Consider the following 24,624-nt stretch of genomic DNA (forward strand, 5'->3'; position numbering starts at 1 on the left):
GCTTCTTTGTGTCATGCTACAGAAAGCAGTTTGCCTGCACACTCTGCATGACAAAGTCAGAGGAATGGGGAACTGAAGAGAGCAGAGCTCAGGCTGCTGAGGGCCAAGACTGTCCCCCTTAGACAGTGGTGTACCTGCAGCATTTCCTCCATTCTCTGCAGGGCTCTCACAGAGAAGCAGGCTCCTGATGGAACAGAGATGTGGAGCCTTACTACAGCTGCAGTGAAAACCAAGTGCGTGGCTCCCACCACAACTGCATGGAAATCTTCTTGGAGCGTTTCCTAGAGAAGAGGCCTAGGCTGACAACTTCATCTCTGGACAAAGACTGACCTACCAGTGCAGCATCTCTACAGGGAAACATCCCTGCTGACTATGCATCAGGTCAGTAAAAACAAGCTTATCTGTGGACTAGCAAGGAAAATTAGTTCGCAGTTTTGTTCTGTGCTAATATAAGAATACTTGATAAACCACTAGTTAGAAAATTCCAAAAATTCTCCAACTGAAGGTGCTAAGAAAAAAATTATTAATTAATAAAAAAGCCTAATGCTTCTAACACAAAGGTTTTTACATTTACTCTTGACTTTCTATCTTCTCATTTTTACTACCTAGTTACCTCCACAGAATGGATGCAAAAAGATTTCCATCAGCACACTTAATGAAAAACATTTCTTTCAAGCAAGGCACAAAATTTAGATTTATTTAATTTGATTAATCCCAATTTTTGTTTTACATTAAGTACAAAAACCAGCTGGAATGTAGGTGTAAATACAATTCCACAAAGTAGTTCAGTGAGATTTAAAATCATATCCAAAACCATAAAGCACACTTAAAAGCAGCCCAGGATATACAGATTGCTTACCATAACTGCTGAAAGAGCTCATAATGTATCAACATATCTAACAACCTCCAGCAATAACTTCTCCTTTCTAATCTTTCACTTAAAATGCATTTAGCAATTCTGTACCTAACAAAGAAAGCATTAAAGAATGAGAAGGGCAGGTAAGTTTTACTCAAGCAGAGGCCTAACTTAAACACATACACAATCAAAATTTAAACAACAGAACAATGACTTCAATATTTTGAACATTCTAAGAACATAAATGCTAAGATAATATAGAAAAATAGCCACAGGCTCCAAGACTTATTTACTTCTCAAAGAACTTACGGTGTACTGTAGCTGCCTGAAATATTTTAACAATTATAGAAAATTTTATCTCCAGGTTTGGTATGTTTGTGTTTTCTAGATGACAACATACATTTAAGACAACCATCAACTTATTTACATTTAGAAGCTTATTCCTTTCAAAAACTGTATTAAAAAAATCAGTTTTGGCACTATCCCTAAGGCAATGGATGATAGGTACCTAAGACAGCAAATCACATAATGAAAGCATAACCAGAAGAAAATCATCCTTAACTTATAAGAAATTCTGAGGCTATAATTAAAGAGGAAATCAAAAAATCAGCACTTCTAACTCACTAAAACATCCTACCCAAAACACTGAAGAATCTTGCTATATGCAACAGGAATTTGCTTTAATCTGTGAAGCCCCCTTGTCTTGTGGGAGAACACAATCTTTCTATGATTATTAAGTTATCCAACTAGGTTTATTACCAGAAAAGAGCAAAAAATTTAAGGAGAACATGAATTTATGTTTAAAGTAAAATTACTCTGAACTCCAGCCTTTGCTGTCTATTTAAAACACCCCAAAGGTAATTTTTCCATTTAATCCACTCAGTAAAGACCACAGTATAATTTTTTATTGATATGAATAGTTTTAACAACTTCCTTTTTGCATTTCCATCGGCTTCAGTTGTAGCTGACCCTCAAACAAAAATTTCCCAGTGTTGCCACATTTCCACTGCAAAGACTGCAAGCCTGGATTTCATAAACTGTGGATTTTATTTAAATTTTAAAATAATCTTTGTGTTTATCCTAAATTTATAAAAAGATTTTTTTTCAAAACTTAAGGCAAAAAATAAGTTTATTGGTTATGTTTCTTTAAGTCTGAGAAAGTGTTATGAGGCTGTTTAAATATCAAAAAAGCTAACGCCATATACAGTATTACCAACAAAAGTAAAGAATAAGGCAGCATGCACCCTTAAGATGAAAAGAAAATTTAATTTTACAAGATGTTTAAATAATCCAAAGGCAAAAAGTGTCTGTCTCCTCTAGAAGTATCTTCATAAAACATGGAAATTTTAGAGGAATGTTTTAGAGGACAAGAAGTTACTAAAATATTCCGTTCAACGTTTATACAAATACATTACTACAACTGTAAGTTTACATACAATCAACTGACATCTCAGTGTTAACTAGTTACTTAAATTTACAAGACAAACATAAATAAAGCTGTTAAAACAGGCAAGTACAGTACTGATCTATCATTGAGCACAATGCATTTTGTACTTCTTTCACCTTGAAAATAGTCAGATTAGAATTGTGCGAAGTCTATCTCCAAACCTAAAAATAAAATAAAAGAATTAAGTATATCTATGCAGGTTTTACACAGCGTGGGCATATTCCAAATGTTTAAGTCCTGTTTTCAGGCATGTAATTTACCATTTAACAACCTTTTGTCTGTTCTCAGAAGAGGCCACAGTCCTTAAGGTTATTTTTAATAATGACATCAGTTACAGCATCAAAAACAAACTGCACATTTTTTGTGTCTGTGGCACACGTGAAGTGAGTGTAGATTTCTTTTGTGTCTTTCCTCTTGTTCAGATCTTCAAACTGACACTGAATGTAAGCAGCTGCTTCTTCATAAGTGTTTGACCCTAGAAGAAGAAAATTGCTCAGTAAGCAGATTTCCAACAGAGGAAGATGCACACTGTCTTTGAAGGAAGGGGTTCTTTGGAAACAGTTAATCTAAACCTGAAGAGGAGAAATTCCACAGCTATTGCTTTAAGATACCATTAATAAAACCTTGAAAGGAGACCTTTTGGATGCATTTGTAATAACAAAAACTTAGCACTCAATTCAGTTCCAGGTGCAGGAATAGTCTTTCTATTTACTCCAGTGCCAGAGGAACAAGTCACTAACGAACCATCACTTTCCCAGTTTAGGACATTTTGTCTCCTTCATTTAAGTTACTTGCTTTAAATTTTTATGTTTTTAAAAGCTTTGGGGTTTTCTCACACTCAGTTACAGACACCTGGTATACAAATTTCTCCCAAGCTTTTTACTTCCAACATGCTATTTTCTGGTTGAAGTTACAATGAAAGTGATAAATAAAAATGCTAAGGCTTGCTAAATGAATAAATGCTCTTTTGCTGAGTATTTCCTGAATAAGCTACAATGTCAAAATGTATGTATACTCCCTGTCCAAAAACTTCTCATGTATCTCAGGAATTCCTACTTATATCAAAACACAAAAGCAGTTTGTTATTTTCTTAGAAATAACTGGCTAAATAAATGAGCCTGAACAGTTGCAGCAGTAACATGTAAATGCTATCAGTGGACCAGCATATTTCACCTGGTTTAAAAGACTTAAGCACTGTTTATTTGTAACCCATCAAAACAACCCCCACCAAAATTTTAGGTCATATAAATATTTTAGATGCCTGAAGTTATACAACTCCTCATGATCTGTGCATGGAAAATTAGGTATTTAACAAAAAAAAACAAAAAAAAACAAAAAAAAAAAAAAAAACAAAAAAAAAAAAAACAAAAACAACAAAAAAAAAACCAAACCAAAAAAAAACAAACAAAAAAAACCCAAAAAACAAAAAACAAAACAAAACCTTGACATCTCCACCCCTCCAATACCTGCATATTCAGGGTAGCAAATAGTGAGAGGACTTCTTTTGATTTTTTCTTCAAAAAGATCTTTCTTGTTCAGGAATAGAATAATAGAAGTGTCTGTGAACCATTTATTGTTGCAAATACTGTCAAACAATTTCATGCTCTCATGCATCCGATTCTGTAAGTGAAAAAAAAAAAGCCATCACTTTCTATTTTATCAGACTTCAGTAGTAAAATAAGGAGACATATTTTTAACTGCTTACAAATGAACCAGTTACAAAACTAAGTTTTTAGCAAACTAAATCATATTTTACTGCAAGGAAACACAGAGAAGCCAAGACTACCACAAAGATCACTTCCACAAGCAGGGTTTAAGCAACTACTTTTTTCTCATTTCCAGGTTTAAGTTTTCAATATTTCATAAATGTTTTGTGTGTTTTGACATTTTGCAGTACACATATTTTACAGGAATTGTTGAGTTACCTGTATTTGTCTTAACACTGATTAGATCTTCTGGAAATTGAAAATAAATTCTGCACCTAGCTGATATTCCAGAATAAGGAAGAAAGTTCTACAAAGCTAGAGAATCAAGTAAGCAGGTATTTTAACTCTTACCATAATATTTAACTCTGTAGAAAAATTATCCAACATGTAAGTACTTTGGCCAAGTTCCCGTCATTTAAGTAGCAGGATGCTAGCTACGACCTTCTTTGACACTATATTTGACTTGAAAGGTTTTCTTATTTCTCTTTCCTCCCCAAATTATATTTTATAGAAAGTTGCAGAACACAAGGAAGAGCACAAGAGTCTGTTAATGATTCACATACAGAGGTAAGCATCACTTCAGACCACTCAAGAGTAAAATGCACCCTGTGCACAGTGACACGGAAGGAGTAAACTCTTGAAAGAGGAGAAAGGAGCCGAGGGTGTTGGAAAGGAAAAAGAAGAGAAAGATTTCTGCAACTAAGACAAGAGATTGGAGAAACACAGTTAGAAAGAAACAAAAACTGAAGACTGAGGAAGGAAAGGAAAACAAAATGTGGCAAAGCAGATACAGGTAAGTAAAAAAATTTCTTACTATATACTTCTAGCTTCCATAAAGAGAATAAAATGTGTATTACTGACAATGTATCTTCATTAATTTATGCTTCCTTTAAAACACGAAAAGTTACATGAATACTTATCTCTTAGTATTCCTTATGAGAATGTGAGGAAATTCTTTGGAACCCAAAAGCATGAATTCTCTCACCATTTCTGAGACCTTCTGCACAAACCCCATACATCTTACAAAGCAGTAATACTTCAAAAGACCCATTTATAGCTTTCCTTCAAAGCTTAGCTTCTCTGCAACAATTATTCCCTTCTTCAGCATTATAGTACTTGCCATTTCCTCGTCTTCAGCCAAGACCAAGTCATAATCACTCAGTGCCACACAAAAAATAATTGCTGTAACACCCTCAAAACAATGAATCCACTTCTTCCGCTCTGATCTTTGGCCTCCAACATCAAACATTCTGCAAAACAGAAGCAAAAAGGAGAATGAACTTTGGAATTTTTAGCTTTCTGAATATTAACCAACAACATCTGGAATTATCAGCTGTGTAAGTCTGATAACAACATCTTAAAAAGAAGGCAAAAAGCCCTGTATCTTATATTTTCTCAGTATACACCTCAATTTTAATAAAGCTTTGAAAGCCTTCCTATACATTTTAGAGAACATGAGAAAGTATGAGATGAAAGACAAACAAAATTAACTATTTACAATACTATACTTCATTAACAAAGTTAATTGTAATCTGTATAAAATAAAAATATACAGTTAGCTTTACTAAAAAGTCTACCATAATAAAAGATACTGATCAAAAATATCCTGGTGAATTTTAGCTCCTCTCTCTTCTAAGTCAAATTACAACTTAAATCTGTTCTTCAACTGGCTATATTTATATGGGATATTTTAAAGAGATTATCTTAGAAGACAAAATAAGCATTATATAGTAAAAAACCCTTCATTTTCCTAAGAATAAATGCATTTTTTGAAATGCAATTAAGTCTCACATATGACACTTACTGAAGCTGACTTGTGTTTTTTATTAGCCCCCTTTTCTGTTTTCCATGAGTTGTAAGGTTGCAAGTACAGAGCAGGTAAAAACCCAACTGATTTAATGTTAGTGCACTGCAGAAACACTGTGAATTGCATTTGAAGGGATTCAATTACAGTTGTTATTTTTAGATATCTTCAAGTGTTCCAAGTTGCTAGGTTTTAATTTGAAAAAAAACCCACAGTAAAAGTAAGTGGAGAAGGAAACAAATTAGAAGAAAAAAAAAAAACCCTTTGCTTTCTCATGGAAAACTGTCAGAAACACTGTAACCTCTAACAAAGTCTTATACTTGGAAAAACTGCAGAAGTGACAATTCTCACTGCTGTTTTAAGGTTCTACATTGAGATAATGCCATGTCAAAAACACTTGAAAGATAATTCCTGCTGAAAAAAGGATTCATTAGAGGTGTTCCTTACTTTCAGAAAAGTCTTTGAAGGGAGGTCTTTGGATATCACTCTATACAAGTGTGAGCCAGCCACCTACTACTCAGTTCTCAAATAACTAGCAATGGCTGTACCCATAGAATATATTTTGTACTTAATACTGTACTTTGTACTGTATCTTAATAATGAATCCCTTAAATTTTAGTAATTACTTCTGTTAATTCTAATGCTATGCTTTGTAACTTTATACTGAGATCTGATTTTCCATAAGAATTAACACTTCTACAAAAAAAGTGTTCTTTGAAAACAGAACTAGTAAATAATCAGACTCAACTTTTGGATTAGACTATAAAACAGGAAGAAGATGACTTGCTATTTGCAATTCAGATTGAATCAATAATCAAAGCTATGTTAATTGCTTTATAGAGAAGGCTGAATTGAGGCCCAACCTGCAGGAAAATAAACACAAAGAGCAGAAGAGGAAAGAAATTGATTCTGTGCAGCTAGTCATACTTATGTACCCTTGTCTTAGTATAATCAAGCCTTCCATGTGTTTGGATGATCTTAAAAGTTCATTTCAAGGTTATGTAAGAGTGTACTGCACGCCCTCCCAATAACTCATTAAGCCTATTGATTGCCTAAGGCACAGGTACAGATGTTTGAATGTACAACATGGCAGCTAAACAATTCCACAGGCCTGGCTCAAAGACACATTCTGCAGAAGTGTAACCATATGGTCCTTGTGACAGCCCCAATAATCTGTGAAGACTGGACCCATCTACAGCAGGGAACAAGAAACATGTAAACATGTAAAGTAAGTGAGAAGCTGGAGAGCTCCTGAGATAGTAAAGTTCTCTCTTCAGGCTTGGCTAAGGACTACTCTTCTTGGGTTTGCAAGAGATTCATTACCATTTATCAGCTATTTGTTTGTGGATTAATACAAATTTTATATTCTTAAACCCTAAAACAAAAGATTTTTCACAGTCCTGAAGTATCCATATTTCAGTATTTGCCATGCATTTCCATAGAAAAAATTTCTACAAAGATACTAAACAAATATATAATACAGACATGCTGAACAATTTCTGCAGAATCTAAATCCATATTTAAAGTGTTTTTTACTGAGTTTTCTTCTCATCCTTCCTCATCAGTAGGAGGTAGAGTACACTGATGGTTGACACTATCATGTGTTTTCACCTTGAACGCTGTACACGCATCAGGGAAAACTTTTTCCAAGAGCATTTTGTGAGAGGACAAGGGGGAATGAGTTCAAAGTGAAAGAGAGTAGGTTTAGATGAGGTATTAGGAGGAAGTCCTTTATTAGAGGGTGGTGAGGCACTGGAACAAGCTGTCCAGGGAAGTTATGGATGCCCCATCCCTGAAAGTGTCCAAGGCCAGGCTGGATGGAGCTTTGAGCAACCTGGTCTAATGGAGGGTATCCCTGCCCACTGCAGCAGGGTTAGAACTAAATCTTTAAGGTCCCTTCCAACCCAAACCATTCTCTGATTCTGTGTGTTTAGACATAAAATGCTCAGAATATTACCATTATTTTCTAAATCTTGCACCGCAGAAAACGTAAGTTACATTCTCACTCCTTCATCTCTAAAATACTGCCTTAGAGTATAGGACATATTTGAGTTCACCTCTTTTGGAAAACGGATTTACTCTTTCATACAACACCACGAAACTCTTACAAGCTTCCAGTTCTCCAACAGAATTTAAAACAAGAATCCAATAGAACAGCTATTTAACATGGCAGAAAATGCAATATTTTGTTCTGAGATTTAATTTATATCAAAAGTATCCTTGCAAAACTTTTTCAAAATGACACAAACATTACTGGAGCTCCAACAACTCTCACATGCCTTCAGAAAATTGAGTCAAGCAAAAGTTGTTTTTCTTTTCCATAAAAAGTGAAGGGAAATAATCAAGCTTGTGGTTAGACAAATTTGTTAAATTACACCATTGAATGCCATATTCCATTATTTTACTGAACTTTGATGGACAGATAACCATGCAGCATGATTTACATACTTAAAATGAAGATCCTTGAAAGTAAAGTGAGTTTCCACTATTCCTGTAGTTTTCACTCTAGTCCTGAGAACATCCTGTTGAGTTGGAATGTAGCTGGTTTGTGCTATCCTGTCCAAGTCATTCAAGTAACTAAAGGTAAAAATAAACACTGCTTTCAGTTATTCATAAAACAGCAAGAAAATAATTACAAAGAATTACATAAGTTTTAAGTCCATTCATTACACTGTCCTTGAATTTTATAAAAGAGTTTTCTCTGCGAAACAAGACACAGTACTCTACTCAAATTTCCAAATTTCCAAGTTTTTTCAAAATAAGCTTTTGAGACACAATGAGATTTCATCCAAGATGAAAGGAAACTTTAGCAATTTATTCCGTTACAAAGAATTCTTCTTTAGAAAGTCCTACATGCAAACATGGCTCCATAAACATCCATGTTATTGGCTCTAATTAGAACATCTTCATCTTTGCAAGCTACTGAACTGCAGATTACTTTGAACCATAAACAAAGCCCAAAATCACTCTACTTGATAACAGATATGAAAAGAATAACTCAGTGTTTTGGCCAGAATTGATGTGTCTAAGAAAGGGCCTAATACATGACAATTAACTTTCTATTGAAAATTCCTAATTGCATGTATTTTTTAGAATTAGTATGCTTTCACTGCCAAATTCCTTGCAACATAGGCCAAGTCCAGTTTTTCCAAAAAACTATACAGCTCTTACTTGTACTTTTCCCACAGTAAATAGGGAAGGCATTGTATTCTATTTTCTGTGTAACAAGATGTTAACAATTTTACCGATACATTTATATGTCCAGAAGAACAGTTTTCTTAAGAAACTTGAGTCACAGTGGTCTAACACAACAAAACAGACCACAGAAGGTTAGCACAGGAGAGTACGTGTGTCCCCAAATGAAGTGTTCATATGGAAAAAAATTTATACAACTGAGAAACAGCTTCAAGTACTACAAAATACTTCAGAATCATAAAAAATGGCACTACAAGGCACTATCACTGCTATTGCCACTCTAACATCTTACATTTCCTTCAGCAGACTCTTTTCCTTGACTGACTTGCCATTACTTATTGCCACACCATCTTATTTTTGCCTTCCTAGTTCCTTAATGTTTTCTTTTCTTACTTAAGTGCCCTAGCATAAAAGATACATTTAATTGCTTCTTGGCTCAACACATTTCCAATAGACAATATTAATTAACAATGAAAACGTAGCAATGTTGAAACAGGGAAAAACTCTATTATGCAAAAAGGATAGTATCCTTGGTAATACAGATACAGATCATGTAATCACATTTTTTTGGACACATTCAGATACTAAAAAGGTACTTTAGTCATGCTTCTGTAATGGAAAACCTATTAAAGCATCTTAAATCAATCTTTGTCTTCTTTAAGGGAGTCAAACACATGGTCAGAACATGACAAGTTCATAATTACACTACACTTTTCCTTTCCAACCTCAAAGCTTTGCTGCAGCATTTTGTCCCAAGCAGACACTATCTTTGTCCAGGATACTTCTGTGGTTTCCATCTATGTGGGAGCAGAACTTGTCAAAACCTGACAGCTCACAGGGCTTTATCTCCTCGCTAGCAGGCAGAGAGAACCCTGTCTGTCCCCTGTACTCACTAGGCAGCAGAGTCATTGAGCTGGTACTCTCGAGATCTGTTGAAACAGGCTTGAACCCCGGTGTCCTTCCACAGCCTCTTGATAACTCCTGCAAGCTCTGAAGTCATAAACCCTTCTTCTGCTGCTCCAGCCAACACAAAGAGCTGACGAGCATCATCCTTTAGGATGGAAACACAGGGTGAAGAGAAATATTGAGAAATACAACAGAAGTATTATCACCTAAGAACTAGATTCAGCAAATGCATTATTTAACCTGATAAATGCATATTAATCAAACAAAATGTGAAATAACACAATTTATTTTAGTGTTCTGCATTAGATATTAATTCCCACATTTTTCAACAACAGAAAAAGACTAGTAATGGAATTTATCATTAGCTGACAAAGTTTCTGGTCTGTTTATAACCTGAGTGAGGCTTTTATAAACAGGACTAGTAACATATTTTGTGCTCAAACCTAAAGCTAACCATATATGCTCATATAATACCACATACTGGATAAAATGCTTACAATACAAACTAGAACCTTCAGAAGGGTAGCTGCATACTGAACAACTAAAGAAAACAAATTAAATGCTTAATTTTAATTAATTATACAACTTTGAAAGTGACAAATAATCACTTCTTCCCAATCATACATCAGGAACTAGAAAAACACTTCTAAAAATCTTTTCAGATGAATCAGCTACAAATACGCAAATTATTCTACTGAGACCAGGTTCTCTTGGTAATGCAATATCAAGCAAACATCAAGATTTTTAAGAGCAAATGCTGGATTTTAAAACTATGTACAATAACTGGCTTTGAGAGTGAAGCTAATGGAGTACAGGATGTAAATCCACCACTCCCCTTTTATCAGCATTTGACCAGTTCACCAGCGACATCCAATTTTGCCTGAGCAACAAAAGTTAGTATTTTATTTTCTAAAGTATTTCTCTTATATTTAGACCTGTAAGGCACTAAAGGGACAACAGCAGATGGGTATAGGGAAAATCCACATTAGTACTCCCCTGTGGGGAGCTGCTTGACCTTGGATATTAGGAGAACATGATCCAATGCCAAGGTACGTGAGCCAAAAAAATCAGCTTGTAACAACTACCCACAGCATGCACTGTTTGTCCAGTAGTTAAAAGAAAGAACAATGAATTTGGAAAGGAGGAAGGATAAAAGGGAGGCTTGGACATGTCAGCTGGGAACTGAAAGTGTTACAAGAAAGAGGAGGATTTAAAAAGGCAACATATGACGTTATTCTCACAAAATGTAAGTGAAGACACATATGCAAATCTGTAGAAAAATCTGTCACTTTGCTGTTCCAAAACAAAGCTGTGGGGAAAATAAAGCCCATTTTCAGGATAAGCACAGAAAGCAGTGATTGTTCTAAAGATACTGTCCACTGCAGACTTAAATAATCAAAGACTGTGTAAACTGACAGGGAAATTGTTTACAGATGGATTGGGTAATACTGCATTTCAGAGGCTGAAAATGAAAGGCTTGCAGTTCAGTGAACTCAAGCCAAACTTGAAGAGATTCAAACATATATATACACATTTGTAGGTATACATAAGAAGAATGCGTTGTTGATGTATTGTAGAAAGTGTCTTTTGAAAGCTAGAATAAGTAGAAATCTAAAACAACATTCATCAAACAAAAATACTGATTACTATACATTCACAGAACAAACTGTGAACAAATAATAAAAACTTAACAGATTGCAATAATAATTACATATAAAACCCAGAGCTGCGAAGATCAAAGGGGTGGACAGTCAGATTTAATTTGAGCTTTAATTTTGAACACTACACCTGCATAAAAGAAACCTGAATGAGAGTTCTGGTCTTGAATACTGTTTGTGGATGCAAATGCAAGGACTCACAAAAGCAGCAAATCTTTAAGAAGGGACAATATATAAAGACACATGATGAAAACGTGTCATTTTATGTGTCTACAGCTTAGAAACTGACAGTTTTGTCACAAAAGATGATGACATTTTATACTTAAGATGGTCTGACTTTCATGTATCTCTACATGCTCTCAAACAGGGGAGTGGGGAAAGGGAAGGTAGAAGAAGATAATTGATTTCAACTTTTTTAAAGGCCAAACATTAAAATGAAAAATGGTCTCTGTTACCCCATCTTCCTTTTGCTAAAATGGCAACTACCACAGACACCACATGTGAGGCAGTATGAAATGATCAAGTTCCACTTTAATTATTAATCAATGCTAGGGACTTTCCTTCAGTTATACTGAAATAGGGAAACTTCCTCTACCGTGTCATTTTTTTAAACAGATTCCATACATAAGGTCATGTAAAATAACCCATTTAACAATCTCTCCAACTGGTGCAAATCTCACTTTCAGAAAGTGGTCTACAGTCCTTAGAAGCACATTGACTAAATGCTTCTACTTAAACTATCCTGTAGCACAAAGATACACCAGATTTACAACTGACCTGCTGGTGTTACCTGTGCTCCTTTGATTGAATAACTTGAAAAAAGAGAACATTCAACTCACTGCTCTACCATTAGTCTTATGGCAGAAATAAGAGTATGTGATTTTTAAAGACACCTTACCCCATTTTAGAGCAAAACCATCAGAAATTCACCTCATAATTTTAAGAAAAACAATCTGAATGTAACCATTTATACCAGGAGTTACAATTTTGAGCTATTTTGTCTGCTGAAGACAATAAAATTAAAATAAAATTTAAAATAATTAAGGTATGAACACAGTACTACTAACATCTAATGCTAATGTTCCATAGCAATGTTCCTGTGAAAAAAAAAGATTTTGGACCACCAAGACCTGACTACGTACAAAGGGATGGACAGCTATTTTAAGATTGTTCCTGACAGCACTTCGCCTCATCATTTATACAGCTCTCTGAAGTCGAAAAACTCAGATGACTTAAAACTGACATCATATATAACATGGCCCTCAAAATCTTCTTGTTAGTCATTTCATCTGCTAACACCTAAATTTACTGCTCCTCCGTTTTCTCTTACTACGCATTCAGTAACATGAGTCTACCATCTGCCTCTTCCAGCACCAACTGCCAGACTCCAGAGAGGATGCACAAACACCAACTAACAAGTAGTGAAACACTGTTGGTGCTATAGACAACTTTGGTCTCAAGGGCAGACTACAGCAAACATGAGAGCAAATGTAGAGAGGAATAACCAGTGAAATTGAAGCTTTTACTAGTTATGCTTACACCTGAAGAGACATCAGGTAGAATTAACATATGTACATAAAATAATGGCCATAATTGGCTTGCAATCAGATTTAGATTTCAGATACAACTTTATGACTCACTATACATCATTTTACAAGCATCTTCCTTATGACAACCATACATACTGCATTTCACAAGGTTACTGAATGAATACTGTCTAACATTTATAAACTGCTTTTCAAACAACCAATAAAATCTTGAAGACTGTCAAGAATAAAGAATCTACATACTGCTTTTTTTAAAAATCCTCCTTTCCTCCCAAACTGTAATTCCACCTTAAAGTGATGGAAAGAACTTATGACAAATATTCCTGACTACCTTACATATACTTATGAACATGTTCATGAACAACAAAATCCTTCCTCCATCTTTCCTGTGAGATAGCCACAGTGTGGCAAGTTCTGGCTTCCAAACCAGCACTGGTGAGCATTCTGCACTGTGATTTCTGTGGGGAGGAGATAAAAGCACATGTCCTGAACCAAGTGAAACTGCTGTTCAGACCAACAGCTCTGGGGATCAGTTTCAGCACTGCAGCACAGACTGTATAGAGTTTTGTAATGAGAAGACAAGCAAAAAAAAAAAAAAGATAAACTGAGCATTTTACAGAGATATTCCAAACATCTCCCTGCCTGACCAGATGTGGATGTAATCAGGATAACCATAGGTAAGAGCACAGGATTAGGACTGGAGATACCATTAGGTGGGATGGCAAACAAACTCATCAGAGATTTGCACATGGGACATTAGATGAAATAAGATGGAAAATGTACAGAAAAGCTTAGGAAAAGGTCTCATTTCTTGGGAAAAATCCCAGGATTAGTATAATGAAAAAACGGGATCCCAGCAGCAGGTCCATGCCCATGTCTCTTTGAGCAAAACAAAGACCTCAACACTGGAAATCAGTATGAAACAGGACCCAACTCAAAGGCTGGCAATGTTCCAGGCACTGCTGTGTCTATGAGCTAATAGAGAAGTGCAGGCAATACACTGCAGAAGTAGCTAGATGCCTCCCTATTTAAGCTGTATTTTTCAAGGTGCCTAGTTTGAATTACCTCCTTAGTAGCCCCCAAGTCCATACAAATAGAGACATGACTGTGGACTTCTTAAGATTCAAATGTTTAGTTCTCCAAATTTAGACAGAATTCAGAAAATAGTATCTAAACCAAATAGTTGCTGTGAATCAACCCAGTGCTGACTGCTCCACAGGTAACCTTGTGTGTAAAAACCAAAGGTATTTAGTTATCAAACACTGTAACTCACAAAGATTTCTGAAGGAAACAGCATGGATATTTCAGCTGTATGTCTGTGTGTGTATTTCAATACTCACAGCCCTGACTGGATCACCAAAGTCTATCTTCAACCTCCCCATTGCTCTTATGATAGCGATAATGGACTGAATGGTGTTACTGTAGACAACAGCTTTGTACTGTTTACATTCTTCTTCTGAATAACCAGCTTCATGGATAATCCTATGGAAGATAAAAGTAAATAAATTCTCTATTCAAATTTAAAAATATTTATCTATCACAGTATTTCACCACACTTACTTCATTTGCTTGACAATTGTGCTTTTCCCCGATTCACCAGCTCCTGAAAAATAAACATATGAAAATTCACCATTAGGCTTTTACTAATCTTTGAAAATACAATTTAATTCTATCCTTCATGTATTTAACCAATATAAAAATCTTCAACAGGTTACAACATGTTGAACATGCTACAAACTGATTTTTAATATAAAAATGTACCTTCATCTGATAATTTCAAAATCACGCCATTTTAAGAACAAATCTCAGTTCTAAAAGTCTTTTCTTACAGAAGTGAGCATAATCTTTACACAGTCTGCTGGGGTTTCTAATGTGAACAGGTGATAAGTTGCTCAACTTCAAAGGGATCTAAAGCTTAATTCCTCTGTCTTTTTAACCAAAATCCACTCTTCACACTGTATTAATGGTCTTTCAAAATTGCAAATGAACACCTTACAATTCTTCAAGGCTTCAGTCCTTGTAACGAACCGTCTTTTGACCCTAGCATGAATAAACCAACAGTCAGCCTACTTTTTGTTAGAACAGATGGCATGAAGTTTGCAGTCAACCTGATATAATTTTAAGTGCTTAATAACAACAGAAAACAAAAAGCCATGTTAAAATACAAAGCCTAGAAAAACAGTATCTGTTAACAGACAGGGAAAAAGATGCACTTTTTGCTGTCTCAACAATCGATCTTTAGTCTGCTTCTTACCCTAAATACATGTGGAACTCTTACAGCTGCGGTCTAATCCCTTTAGATAGCACACTCCCAGCTTTTCTGTGACTTGTGCTGAATTCTCCCTCTCACAGTTCCCCTTTCTCAATATAGCTTTGCAGAAGTGAGTACAATCTTCATACAGTCTACAGGTATTTCTAATGCAAAGAGATCACCCATTGTCCATCTCCAAAATAACCAAAAGAAAACTCTGACCATAGAAAGGCACTGACAAAGGCTGTACTTATTTGTCTCCAAAAAAAGTGCAAGAACCTGACACATGACAGTCAACCTCATCTTGGATAAAATAAAGGTCATTTTAGTGCCAACACACGTTTACAAAGCACAAACTGTACTAAGTTTTCATGAGGAAACAGGGTTTGGGGGGGAAGGACACTTAACAGATGTAATTTACTTTGACTCCAGTAAGGCTTCCAATGCCACTGTCCATGGCAGCCCTTGTACCCAGCTGGGTAAGTACCAACCTCAGGGTGTCTGAAAATCTGCCTAGACAGCCACACTTAAAGGCCTGCGTCAATGGTTCAAAAATCCAACTGGAACATCTTTAGGCAGTCTGCAGCAGACAACACTGGGCTAGCACAGTTTAGCATTTTCACCAATGACCTGAAAGCAAAAGTAGAATGCTGACATCAAGGTTGCAGCTGACATGAGCCTGGGAGGCCAGGAAGTGGTTACCAGTGTTAGATGACAGGTGTTGTTCAGAGGGTTCTCACATGCTAGAGGACTGAGCTGAGGCATCTCAGAACACAGGCAATTGTGAAGTCCTGCAAGGGACACACAGTAACACATCCAACACATCAGATTTGGCACCAGTGGGTTAGGAAAACTGTGGGGCTCAAGAAACTGAAGAGTCAGCAGTGGGGCCTTGTGGTGATAAAGATCAACCACATTACAGGGTGCTGCACTGGGTCTGTCTGGGACAAAGTTAACTCTCTTCACAGCAGCCCTTATGGTGCTGCACTTCAGGTTTGTAGCTAAACCAGGGCTGGTAACACTCATTAGTAAGAGAAAGTGATGGTTCTCTTATAGCTGAAAAATGCATGCACAGCATCAAGGCATTTTCTCTTTTCCACCATGTCCCCAGCCCTAGTGAGTAGGCTGGGTGTGGACAAGAGCTTGAGAAGGGACACAGCCAGGACAGCTGACCTAAGTCAACCAAAGGGATATTCCACACAACATGATGCCATGCTCAGCAGTAAAAACTCAGGGGAAGGAGGAAGAGGAGTAGTCATTTGTTGTTACAGTGTTTGAACATTTTTTTGTTATAATCTTCGGAAGTGTGGTTATAGTGAAGGGTCTGGGACATAATTCGTACAAGGAGAAGCTGAGGGAACTGGAGGTTTTAGCCTGGAGAACAGGAGGCTCAGGGGAGACCTCAACACTTTCTACAACTACCTTAAAGAAGGTTTTAGCCAGGTGGGGTCAGTCTCTTCTCACAGGTAATAAGTGACAGGACAATAGTAAATGGCCTCAGGTTGCATCAGGAGAGGTTAAGACTGGCTATTAGGAAAAAATGTCTTCATCAAAAGCATTGTCAAGCATTGAAACAGGCTGCCCAAGGAAGTGGTGGAGACACCACACCTGGAGGCATTTAAAAACTAGCTCAGGAACCTGGGGACATGGTTTAGTGGTGGGCTTGACAATGCTGGGTTAATGGCTGGACACAATGACATAAATTATAAGTTTTTCGAAACTAAAGGATTCTATGATTCTTTCCACACAGCCATTATGCAAGCCAAGGCCCTGCCTTCCAGGGGCCAAACACCAGCCTCCCAGTGAGAAGGGAGGAATTAACTCTGCTCTTTGCTCTGCTAGTGTGTGCAAGCCGTGGTTTTCCCTATTAAAACATCATTATCTTGATCCATGTACCTTCTTGCCTTCCTTCTATTTTTTCCTTATCCCAAGGGAGAGGAGAGTGATCACACAGCTGTGTGGGTGCTGGGGTTGATCCTGGCCAACAGCTTCCACTGCTGCAGTGGCAACAGCGCAAATAAGTCACAGGACACTGTTCTTTCCCAGCAGTCAGTATTCATTATGCTGTATCCAAGTACTGTACACAATTCTCAGCACCCAGTAAATGAGATAAAACAAAAAAACAGTTGAAGGTCACTTAGATGTTTAGAGGGCACATGACATTCGAGGAAAAGTTACAAGGAGCTGGGCATTTTAATCCTAGAAAGACTGGTGTGGGGAGAAGGTTTGATATCTGTAAATTTCTGTCCTTTCCATAACACCCACTTAAGACAGCTTAAAGCAGAAGTAAACTTGTCAGACCTACACAACAAAGAGGTGTGAGGCAATTAAGAACCTCTAGCACAGCCAATGGCAGAGAGACAGGGGAAGGAGGTGCAGGGAACCTGCTCAGTGAAGAGGCTGCACTGCCCATAGAGGAAGTAAAAACTGAGCCTTGGAGATCTTCAAGGTTCAACTGGACAAGGCTCCAAGCAAACTGATCTATTTTGATGTTAGCCTGGCTTTTGTTTAGCCAAGGCCTAAACTAGAAACCTCTAAGAGGTTTCTTCCAACTGAAGTATTTCATTTCTGCAGAAACTTCTATACTCAAATACTACAAAGTTATGCTTTTAGGATATTCCTCTTATTAAACCAAATATGTAGCTTCAGGACAGGCTCAGCCCAATTTAAGACTGGCTGTCAAAGGTTGCCCCACTGATGTGGTTACACCTCTCTTCCTCCAACAGCACAGAGGAGACATTGAGCTCAGAGGAACAGAGCTAAGGAAGAGAGCAGGCCTGCCAGCATCAATCCAGACTGCTTAATGCCATCTTGAGCTCATGTCAAAGCAAAAGACTTAGTTCTTTATAAACCTGCAAGTTTCTTTATAGAGCAGCAATAGTTCTCAAGAATCTGAGAATCTGGCCATGGGAGTACATTAATATAAACAGAAATCAGACACCAGTACAAAAGTCAGTTGCTATTTAGACACCTGAAGCATTTATAAACCAAATAATCTCAAAATAGCTAATTATGCACTTAAGCACAAATAGGTGACACAAGTTTAAGATTAGCTTTATTAATGAAATTACTATAATATGCTTTGGACTAATATTTTCATTCAAATAATCTGAAGATGTTATATTCCCTTCATTCAACAGCAATTTTGGAGATATTAAGAAATATACTACAGCATTTAATTTACATAATCTCATAAAATGTTCAGTTAAAAATTCATCACATTTGACTAACCAAGAATGTCAGTGTCAGGGCTAGTTACAGTTTAAAAATTTAATTATTTTTGTCATACACTTTGTACTCCATTTTCTGAGTCAGATATGCATGATTCTCCATGGTGTTAGAATTCACATGTATCAAATACCTACAATTATCATAAGAACATTCTCAGTTTATAACCACATACACCCATAATACACAAAGAATAATTAAGTAATTTATTACAGAGCACCTAACATCAGCAGTGAGTTCCTGGAAGGTGCATTTCCCTACGTTATTTAATGGAAAATAGAAATAGTTACATTTGGTTTGGGTTTTTCCTTTAACCGTGCACTGAAATGACTGCAGCATTCCTCATAATCTTTGCAAAGTAGACAGGAAAATTCCACCTAACTCATTGAACCATACTGAAAGGAAATTCATTATTTTTGCACTCCTGAATGCAGAACTCTGCCAGGTTTTCTGACAGATACACTGTGTAAAATTCCCTCTTTTATCTCAGCATAAATAAGTTGCTCATACAGCAAAATGAGAACTAACTGTGGTTTAGGAAGTTTTGGACAGAAGCAAGCAGCATTAAATATTACATGTGACAGCTGTGTATGAAATGTCAGAGCTAGCTATACTGTCACAACCAAACACTATCTAAATTTAGACAGATTTGATTGAATATTCCTCAAGCATCTAGTAAATGATGCTATTTATTGCTTGCTATTTAAGTGTGATACTTGATTTTAGATCACTACTATCAATAATTTGAACAGTCTTACTGGCTCTGCTACTATTTATTTATAACAAAAATATTATTTAAAAGACATGACAGTTCTGCTTAGACTATAAGAACAGCAGCATGTAATTTCTGAATTTAAAAGAGGCATTTATTTGTTTGTTTACTTTTAAATGGAAATTTAAGTTAAACTGTCAGGCATCACATTAATGGAAGTTTTAATAACTGATTAGTCCTTTCTTCCCCTTGCACACTTTGTCTTTGGTTGCTCCTCAAAGAGGGCTACACAATCTACAAAAATCTAATTAAAAGAATTTTAAAACTTTTGTTCATGTAGTTGAGTAAGAATATAACTTGAATTAAATCTAATAATCCTCTTACACCATCTTGCCAGAAAGCAGGTAGATCCTTATGCTTCCTTATGCAGACACCAAAGCATGGGAGCAAAGCACATGAACTTAAATAGCAAAATTTCCTGTTATCCCCATAGATTCTACTAGAATCTGAAGGGCTTCTGCATCAAAGTTTAATACCTTCCCACACCATTATTTCCCAGCTAGAACTGTGCTATCCAGAGCAGTATTTGCCTGGATGCCACATGAGTTCTGACAGCACTCCATGAACTCAGAGCCAGCACTTAAACCCAGGCCTGTGACCGACCCCACCGCAGCACCCACAGCACGGGGAAGCTGACACTCAGCTCAGGAGGGACTGAGCTCATATTATGATTTTTCTTTCGAGGCCAGCTCTCTACTTCAGAAATAGAAAAAAAATCAAAGCATGTTCATGTTCAAAAAAAACACCCAAACAATCAAAAAAACTATTTAACAGATCAATCTCAATGAATCTTCCTCTTGCAGGAACCTAGTAAGACAAGCAGAGCTCAAATAAATTTAAGAAACAGCTAAAGCAATATTTGATTCTCCAAGCTGTGAATTGGTCAATTCCAAAAAGAAATTTAAAAACAATTAAAAAGACTGGGTTGGACTCGATCTTAAGGTTCTTTTCCAACTTAATGATTTTATCATTGACTCATTACTATGAAATTGTAGCAAACACCATCTTAAAGTCAATATTCTTTCCAAATGGAGCAAATCTGTGTTTAAAATGAACCGAAACATTTAATAATTTGATTAAAATTAACAGGTAAGCAAAAATGTTACTTTAAACTACTTAGAATGTCTCATGACTCATTATCCCACACACTGCCTACATAGGAAGCATTCCAGAACTACTAATATCTGGAACAAATGCTTTATGCACCCGTGTAGCAAAAGGAATGAGATCTTAACAGTAACATTTCTAACCTGTGACACATTTGCTAATTGGTCACTGAAGAAACCAATCAAATACCAAAGCAAAAAGCAAGGCAAGCTTCAAGTTCACAGTATCCCTCTTTGGACAAAACCAACTCCCAACAACTATTTCTAATAGAATAAATATAGTCCTCGTATTACTAACATAGAAAAAAAATGCAGACTAAATAAAATAACGGAAGCATTAGATAAAAGCTAAAGAGAAAAATTGGGCTGGCTTTGAAATAACACCAAATAAGTCAGACTAAGGAATAGAACCCACAAAATGTATACAGCCTTGTATGTTACTAGAAGAGAGTTCAAACAGGACAAGAGTAATTCATTTAAAACCTTCAACAGATGTTTGCCAGCTTTTCTTTCAGCCTGTAGAATAGGACACTTAGACCAGACTGACTTAAGCATAAAGACACACATGAAATTTAAAATAAAATACATGGACTTGTAAATTTTTGGATTCAGGTGCTGTAAAGCTCTCTCTCCACAACTTTCCTATCCAATTCTGTCAGACTTGAACTTCACAGTAGAAAGCACAAGCTGAATTGTGCCTGTTTCTCAGCTGCCACTGGTCACAGCACAAACTAAATACCCAGTGATTTCTACTCTTTCTGCTATGGGGTCAGGAATCTCTTGCAAAAATCAAGTGGCTTTGTACCTTGGAAGTGTAATCTCTTAAATTTATCACTTCATGACACATCAGACATGAGATTAAAATTAGAATGCAAGCTGCCAATCCATGCTACTGTACTCAAAATACATCAAGGCTAGTACAAGAAACCCACAGTGGAAACTTTGCTACAAGACACTGGACAGGTTGAACAGCAAATGAAGCATTCTCCAAAACCCATACTGCTCTGCCTGAATTTTCTTATTTTGTCCACTCCCCTTTTTGAAGTCTCCCAACAGTAACAGTTACCTACCACCATCTGGTGTTCTTGTTCTGGGGCAGCTGCTAGCCCTTGCAGTTTATGTCCCTTTTCCCCTTCCCAACTGTTTTCATACAACCAAAGGGAGATATTACTCATTACTTCTAAGGTGGCATTAGTCTTGGAATTTCCACAGCTACTGGAATTTGAATGTGCCAGGAATCTTTCAATGAATTAAGAATCTGTATGATTAGTGTCTGGCAGAAAATACTTCAGTAAATTAGCCATGTAGTAATAGTGTGAATCACAGATTACGTCACTGATTTAAACCAGAGAAGTGACAGATTCTAAAATTATGGCACCAATCTCTTTTTAGAGATAAAAGAACGGAGATAATTCTCAAGGTTTCAGCAGCTGCAGGCTTAGTTCTACAGAAGCAATACCATTTATACCCAAAGGCCACTGTCACTTTTGTAAATTCCCTAAGAAATCAAAAATTAATTACAACTAAGTATTTCTTTCCTAGGTCTTCAGTATTGCTCTTATTAGATATTTGAAATCAATATTGTTTCAAGATGTTTGTATATAAAAAAATAGTCCATCTATTGTACATAAAACATAATTTAAGAAAACTGTTAAGATAAAATGTCATCTCAAGAAGCAATCAAGTATAAACTCATGGTAGCATCCTGTATGTTTATTCAGGTCTAGGTATCTAATACTAGATTGCTCTGAGTTTCTTAAATTGATATTTAGTCTGTTACTAGAACAAACACTTAGGCAAGTGATAAAGACAGTGTTAATTAGTTTAGTATTGAAACAACAAGGACAAAATATGAGTTTACATTTAATATAACCTCTGGAACCCAATGAATTCTAAAAATAAATCTTATGGTGAAACAAGGAGGGCACAGACTCCATTTTGCAAACCTTAAGGTAACTTCTATTCACATCTTTAGAAGTATGAATTGAGTTTTGAGCTACTTGCAATCTTCAATTAGTGCTTCATATCTTTTTATGACAAAGTGTTATGAAGTGTTCTTTTTGCTTCGAATTCAATCATGTGATAAGCAGACATCTAGCAGAAATTATGTGCAATTTTATGTACCATACAAAATTAAATGCAGGCAGCTTTTGAATACAAATTCTACCCAGCTCTTCAAACACATTTCTATGTTCCTCAGGTGTTTTAAATTACTAGCGCCTGCTACTGCTACATAGTAGGAACCCTTTTATGTGCATCACTTATAACTGTACAGGGAGTCATCTCACTATAAAGGAGAGCACCAATACAATGCCAAGTGTGAAATTTCAGAAATTTTGTGAAACATTCAAAAGGAAATGTGGTACCTTGGAATTGAAGCTACTTTAGAAAGGTGTATCTGTTCAGAACATACAGGAGATCTCTTAAACACCAGTACCACTGCCTTGGACAGGGACAGTGCCATTGTACTTTTTGGTTCAATTAAGACAGAGGTGTAGCTTCCTTCTTGTGAAGTGCCAAACCCAGCAGGACCATGACAAGCTGAGAGTCAAAGGCTTGGAAATAAACCTCTCACTTGTGCCAGAAATTAAATACAGGTGCTAATGCACCTTTGGAGATGCAAACCACTTGGTAATCGTGCTTGCTGCCTGACAACTACATGGCACATCACCAGCAGCTAAACATGCATGGCTTCAGGTTTATCTAAGATGCCAGTACTGACAGCAGCTTGATAAGATTAGCAGTTGGCTATTTAAATGCATCCACACTAATGTCATCTAAAATACTTGGAAATCTCTCTCCAAAATTCAAAGCCCAAAAACTTGTTAGGATTTTGAATGGAACTTCAATATAGCAAATAACTATCTGCTCTACAAAACTGAAGTAAGATTTAAATTTGCTACTTCAAAAAAAATCAAGTGGCCTTTTTCTCCCATACTAAGTAGTGTGCTCAGAAACAATTACTACCTAATTTAAAATCATGGTATGAAAGAATTTGATTAAAGATCTTCTTGAACACGAGTTTCAGTGGTTGTTGTATGTGAGCCCAATCTAGAAGATCAATGCTGACTGCTCCAAAACACAGAACCAAGTCCTTTACTCTTATAATGTCTACCAAGAGAGTTACCATCAATTTCTGTCAACAGAGTACAGCATGCCTCATCCAGTCTTTCAAATGTATATCTAATAAACCTCCCAGAAAACCACAGTGCCTTGACATTGCTCTCCACAGTGTGCTTGGCCTTCATGGCCTTTTACAATGCTCCGTGCTATAAATACGGCATGCAAAGACCGGCAGGTTCAGAGGTACCAGGGCAAACTTACTAAGCAGGCTACCATTAATCACAACCAAAAATGCTTTATAAAAAATTCTCCTCTGCAACAAAGGCACACTTTATGGAGGTTGTTCTGGCAGAAAGATACAACAAAACAACTTGAAATAACAATGTATTTTCATTGCAAGCCCCATTTCCAATTCAGAACAAAACTACTGTTGCTCTATCTACAATTTTGACAGAACCTACTGTCCCAGCTACCACATAAAACTATGTAACTGCAGAGCTGGGACAATCAGAAAACTGAGTGTGCATTTCTAGCAAAACAGGAAAAATATCTCTCATGTAAATATCAACTGATTTTATTCAAAGCTCTACTTGTTACATAACACCAAGGCATTCGTTGCAAATGTGATAAATGGGTACTGTCAAAGTTCATATCAGGGAAAATGCAATTACACTAAAAGCTCTCCCATTCTTGTAGAAACAAAGCAATAAACTTCAGTTCATGTAAATTTTCAATATTCATCCACACCTAACTTAAAAGAGTTTTTCATCCTGTAGCTCAAAGACTAAGATCTACAAAAATAAGGAGAATAAGAATATTGATAATTGACCTAAATGCACTTCAATGTCACCAACTCCACCAGAACTCAGATGGACTGAAAGTGACAGAGATTCAAATGGAAAAAGTTCCTAGATATCAGTGGACAATTTCTTTCAAATACAAACATTTTCATAACTCCTATTTATATCTGAAGCAAGAAAGAAAATTCATGAGCATAGTCCACCTTATTTTTTGTTACATGCACATGCATTTTACACATAAAACTGCCCTGAAGTAGGGTGAACAGTACTTAAAAATACAGCTTT

The 24,624-nt window shown here is 36.3% G+C and overlaps 1 protein-coding gene across 2 annotated transcripts in view; it reads right to left on the bottom strand.

Moving 5' to 3' along the window:
• Positions 1–665: 665 nt before the first annotated feature.
• Positions 666–24,624, bottom strand: part of GNAI1 (G protein subunit alpha i1) — a 33,564-nt gene continuing 9,605 nt past the window's right edge. Inside the window, exons 2-9 of one of the 2 annotated variants that reach the window (XM_059471513.1) lie at positions 14,680–14,722; positions 14,460–14,601; positions 9,902–10,059; positions 8,262–8,390; positions 5,130–5,259; positions 3,770–3,923; positions 2,564–2,778; positions 666–2,464 (exon numbers count right to left, since the gene is read on the bottom strand). In XM_059471513.1, coding sequence (XP_059327496.1) covers positions 2,588–2,778; positions 3,770–3,923; positions 5,130–5,259; positions 8,262–8,390; positions 9,902–10,059; positions 14,460–14,601; positions 14,680–14,722 — 947 coding nt within the window. In that variant the 3' untranslated portion in view covers positions 666–2,464; positions 2,564–2,587. Of the gene's footprint in view, positions 2,779–3,769; positions 3,924–5,129; positions 5,260–8,261; positions 8,391–9,901; positions 10,060–14,459; positions 14,602–14,679; positions 14,723–24,624 lie in introns of both variants that reach the window. The other variant, XM_059471512.1, reaches the window with a different exon arrangement.

The sequence above is a fragment of the Ammospiza nelsoni genome, chromosome 5 (assembly GCF_027579445.1).
Source record: "Ammospiza nelsoni isolate bAmmNel1 chromosome 5, bAmmNel1.pri, whole genome shotgun sequence".
Lineage (NCBI taxonomy): Eukaryota > Metazoa > Chordata > Aves > Passeriformes > Passerellidae > Ammospiza > Ammospiza nelsoni.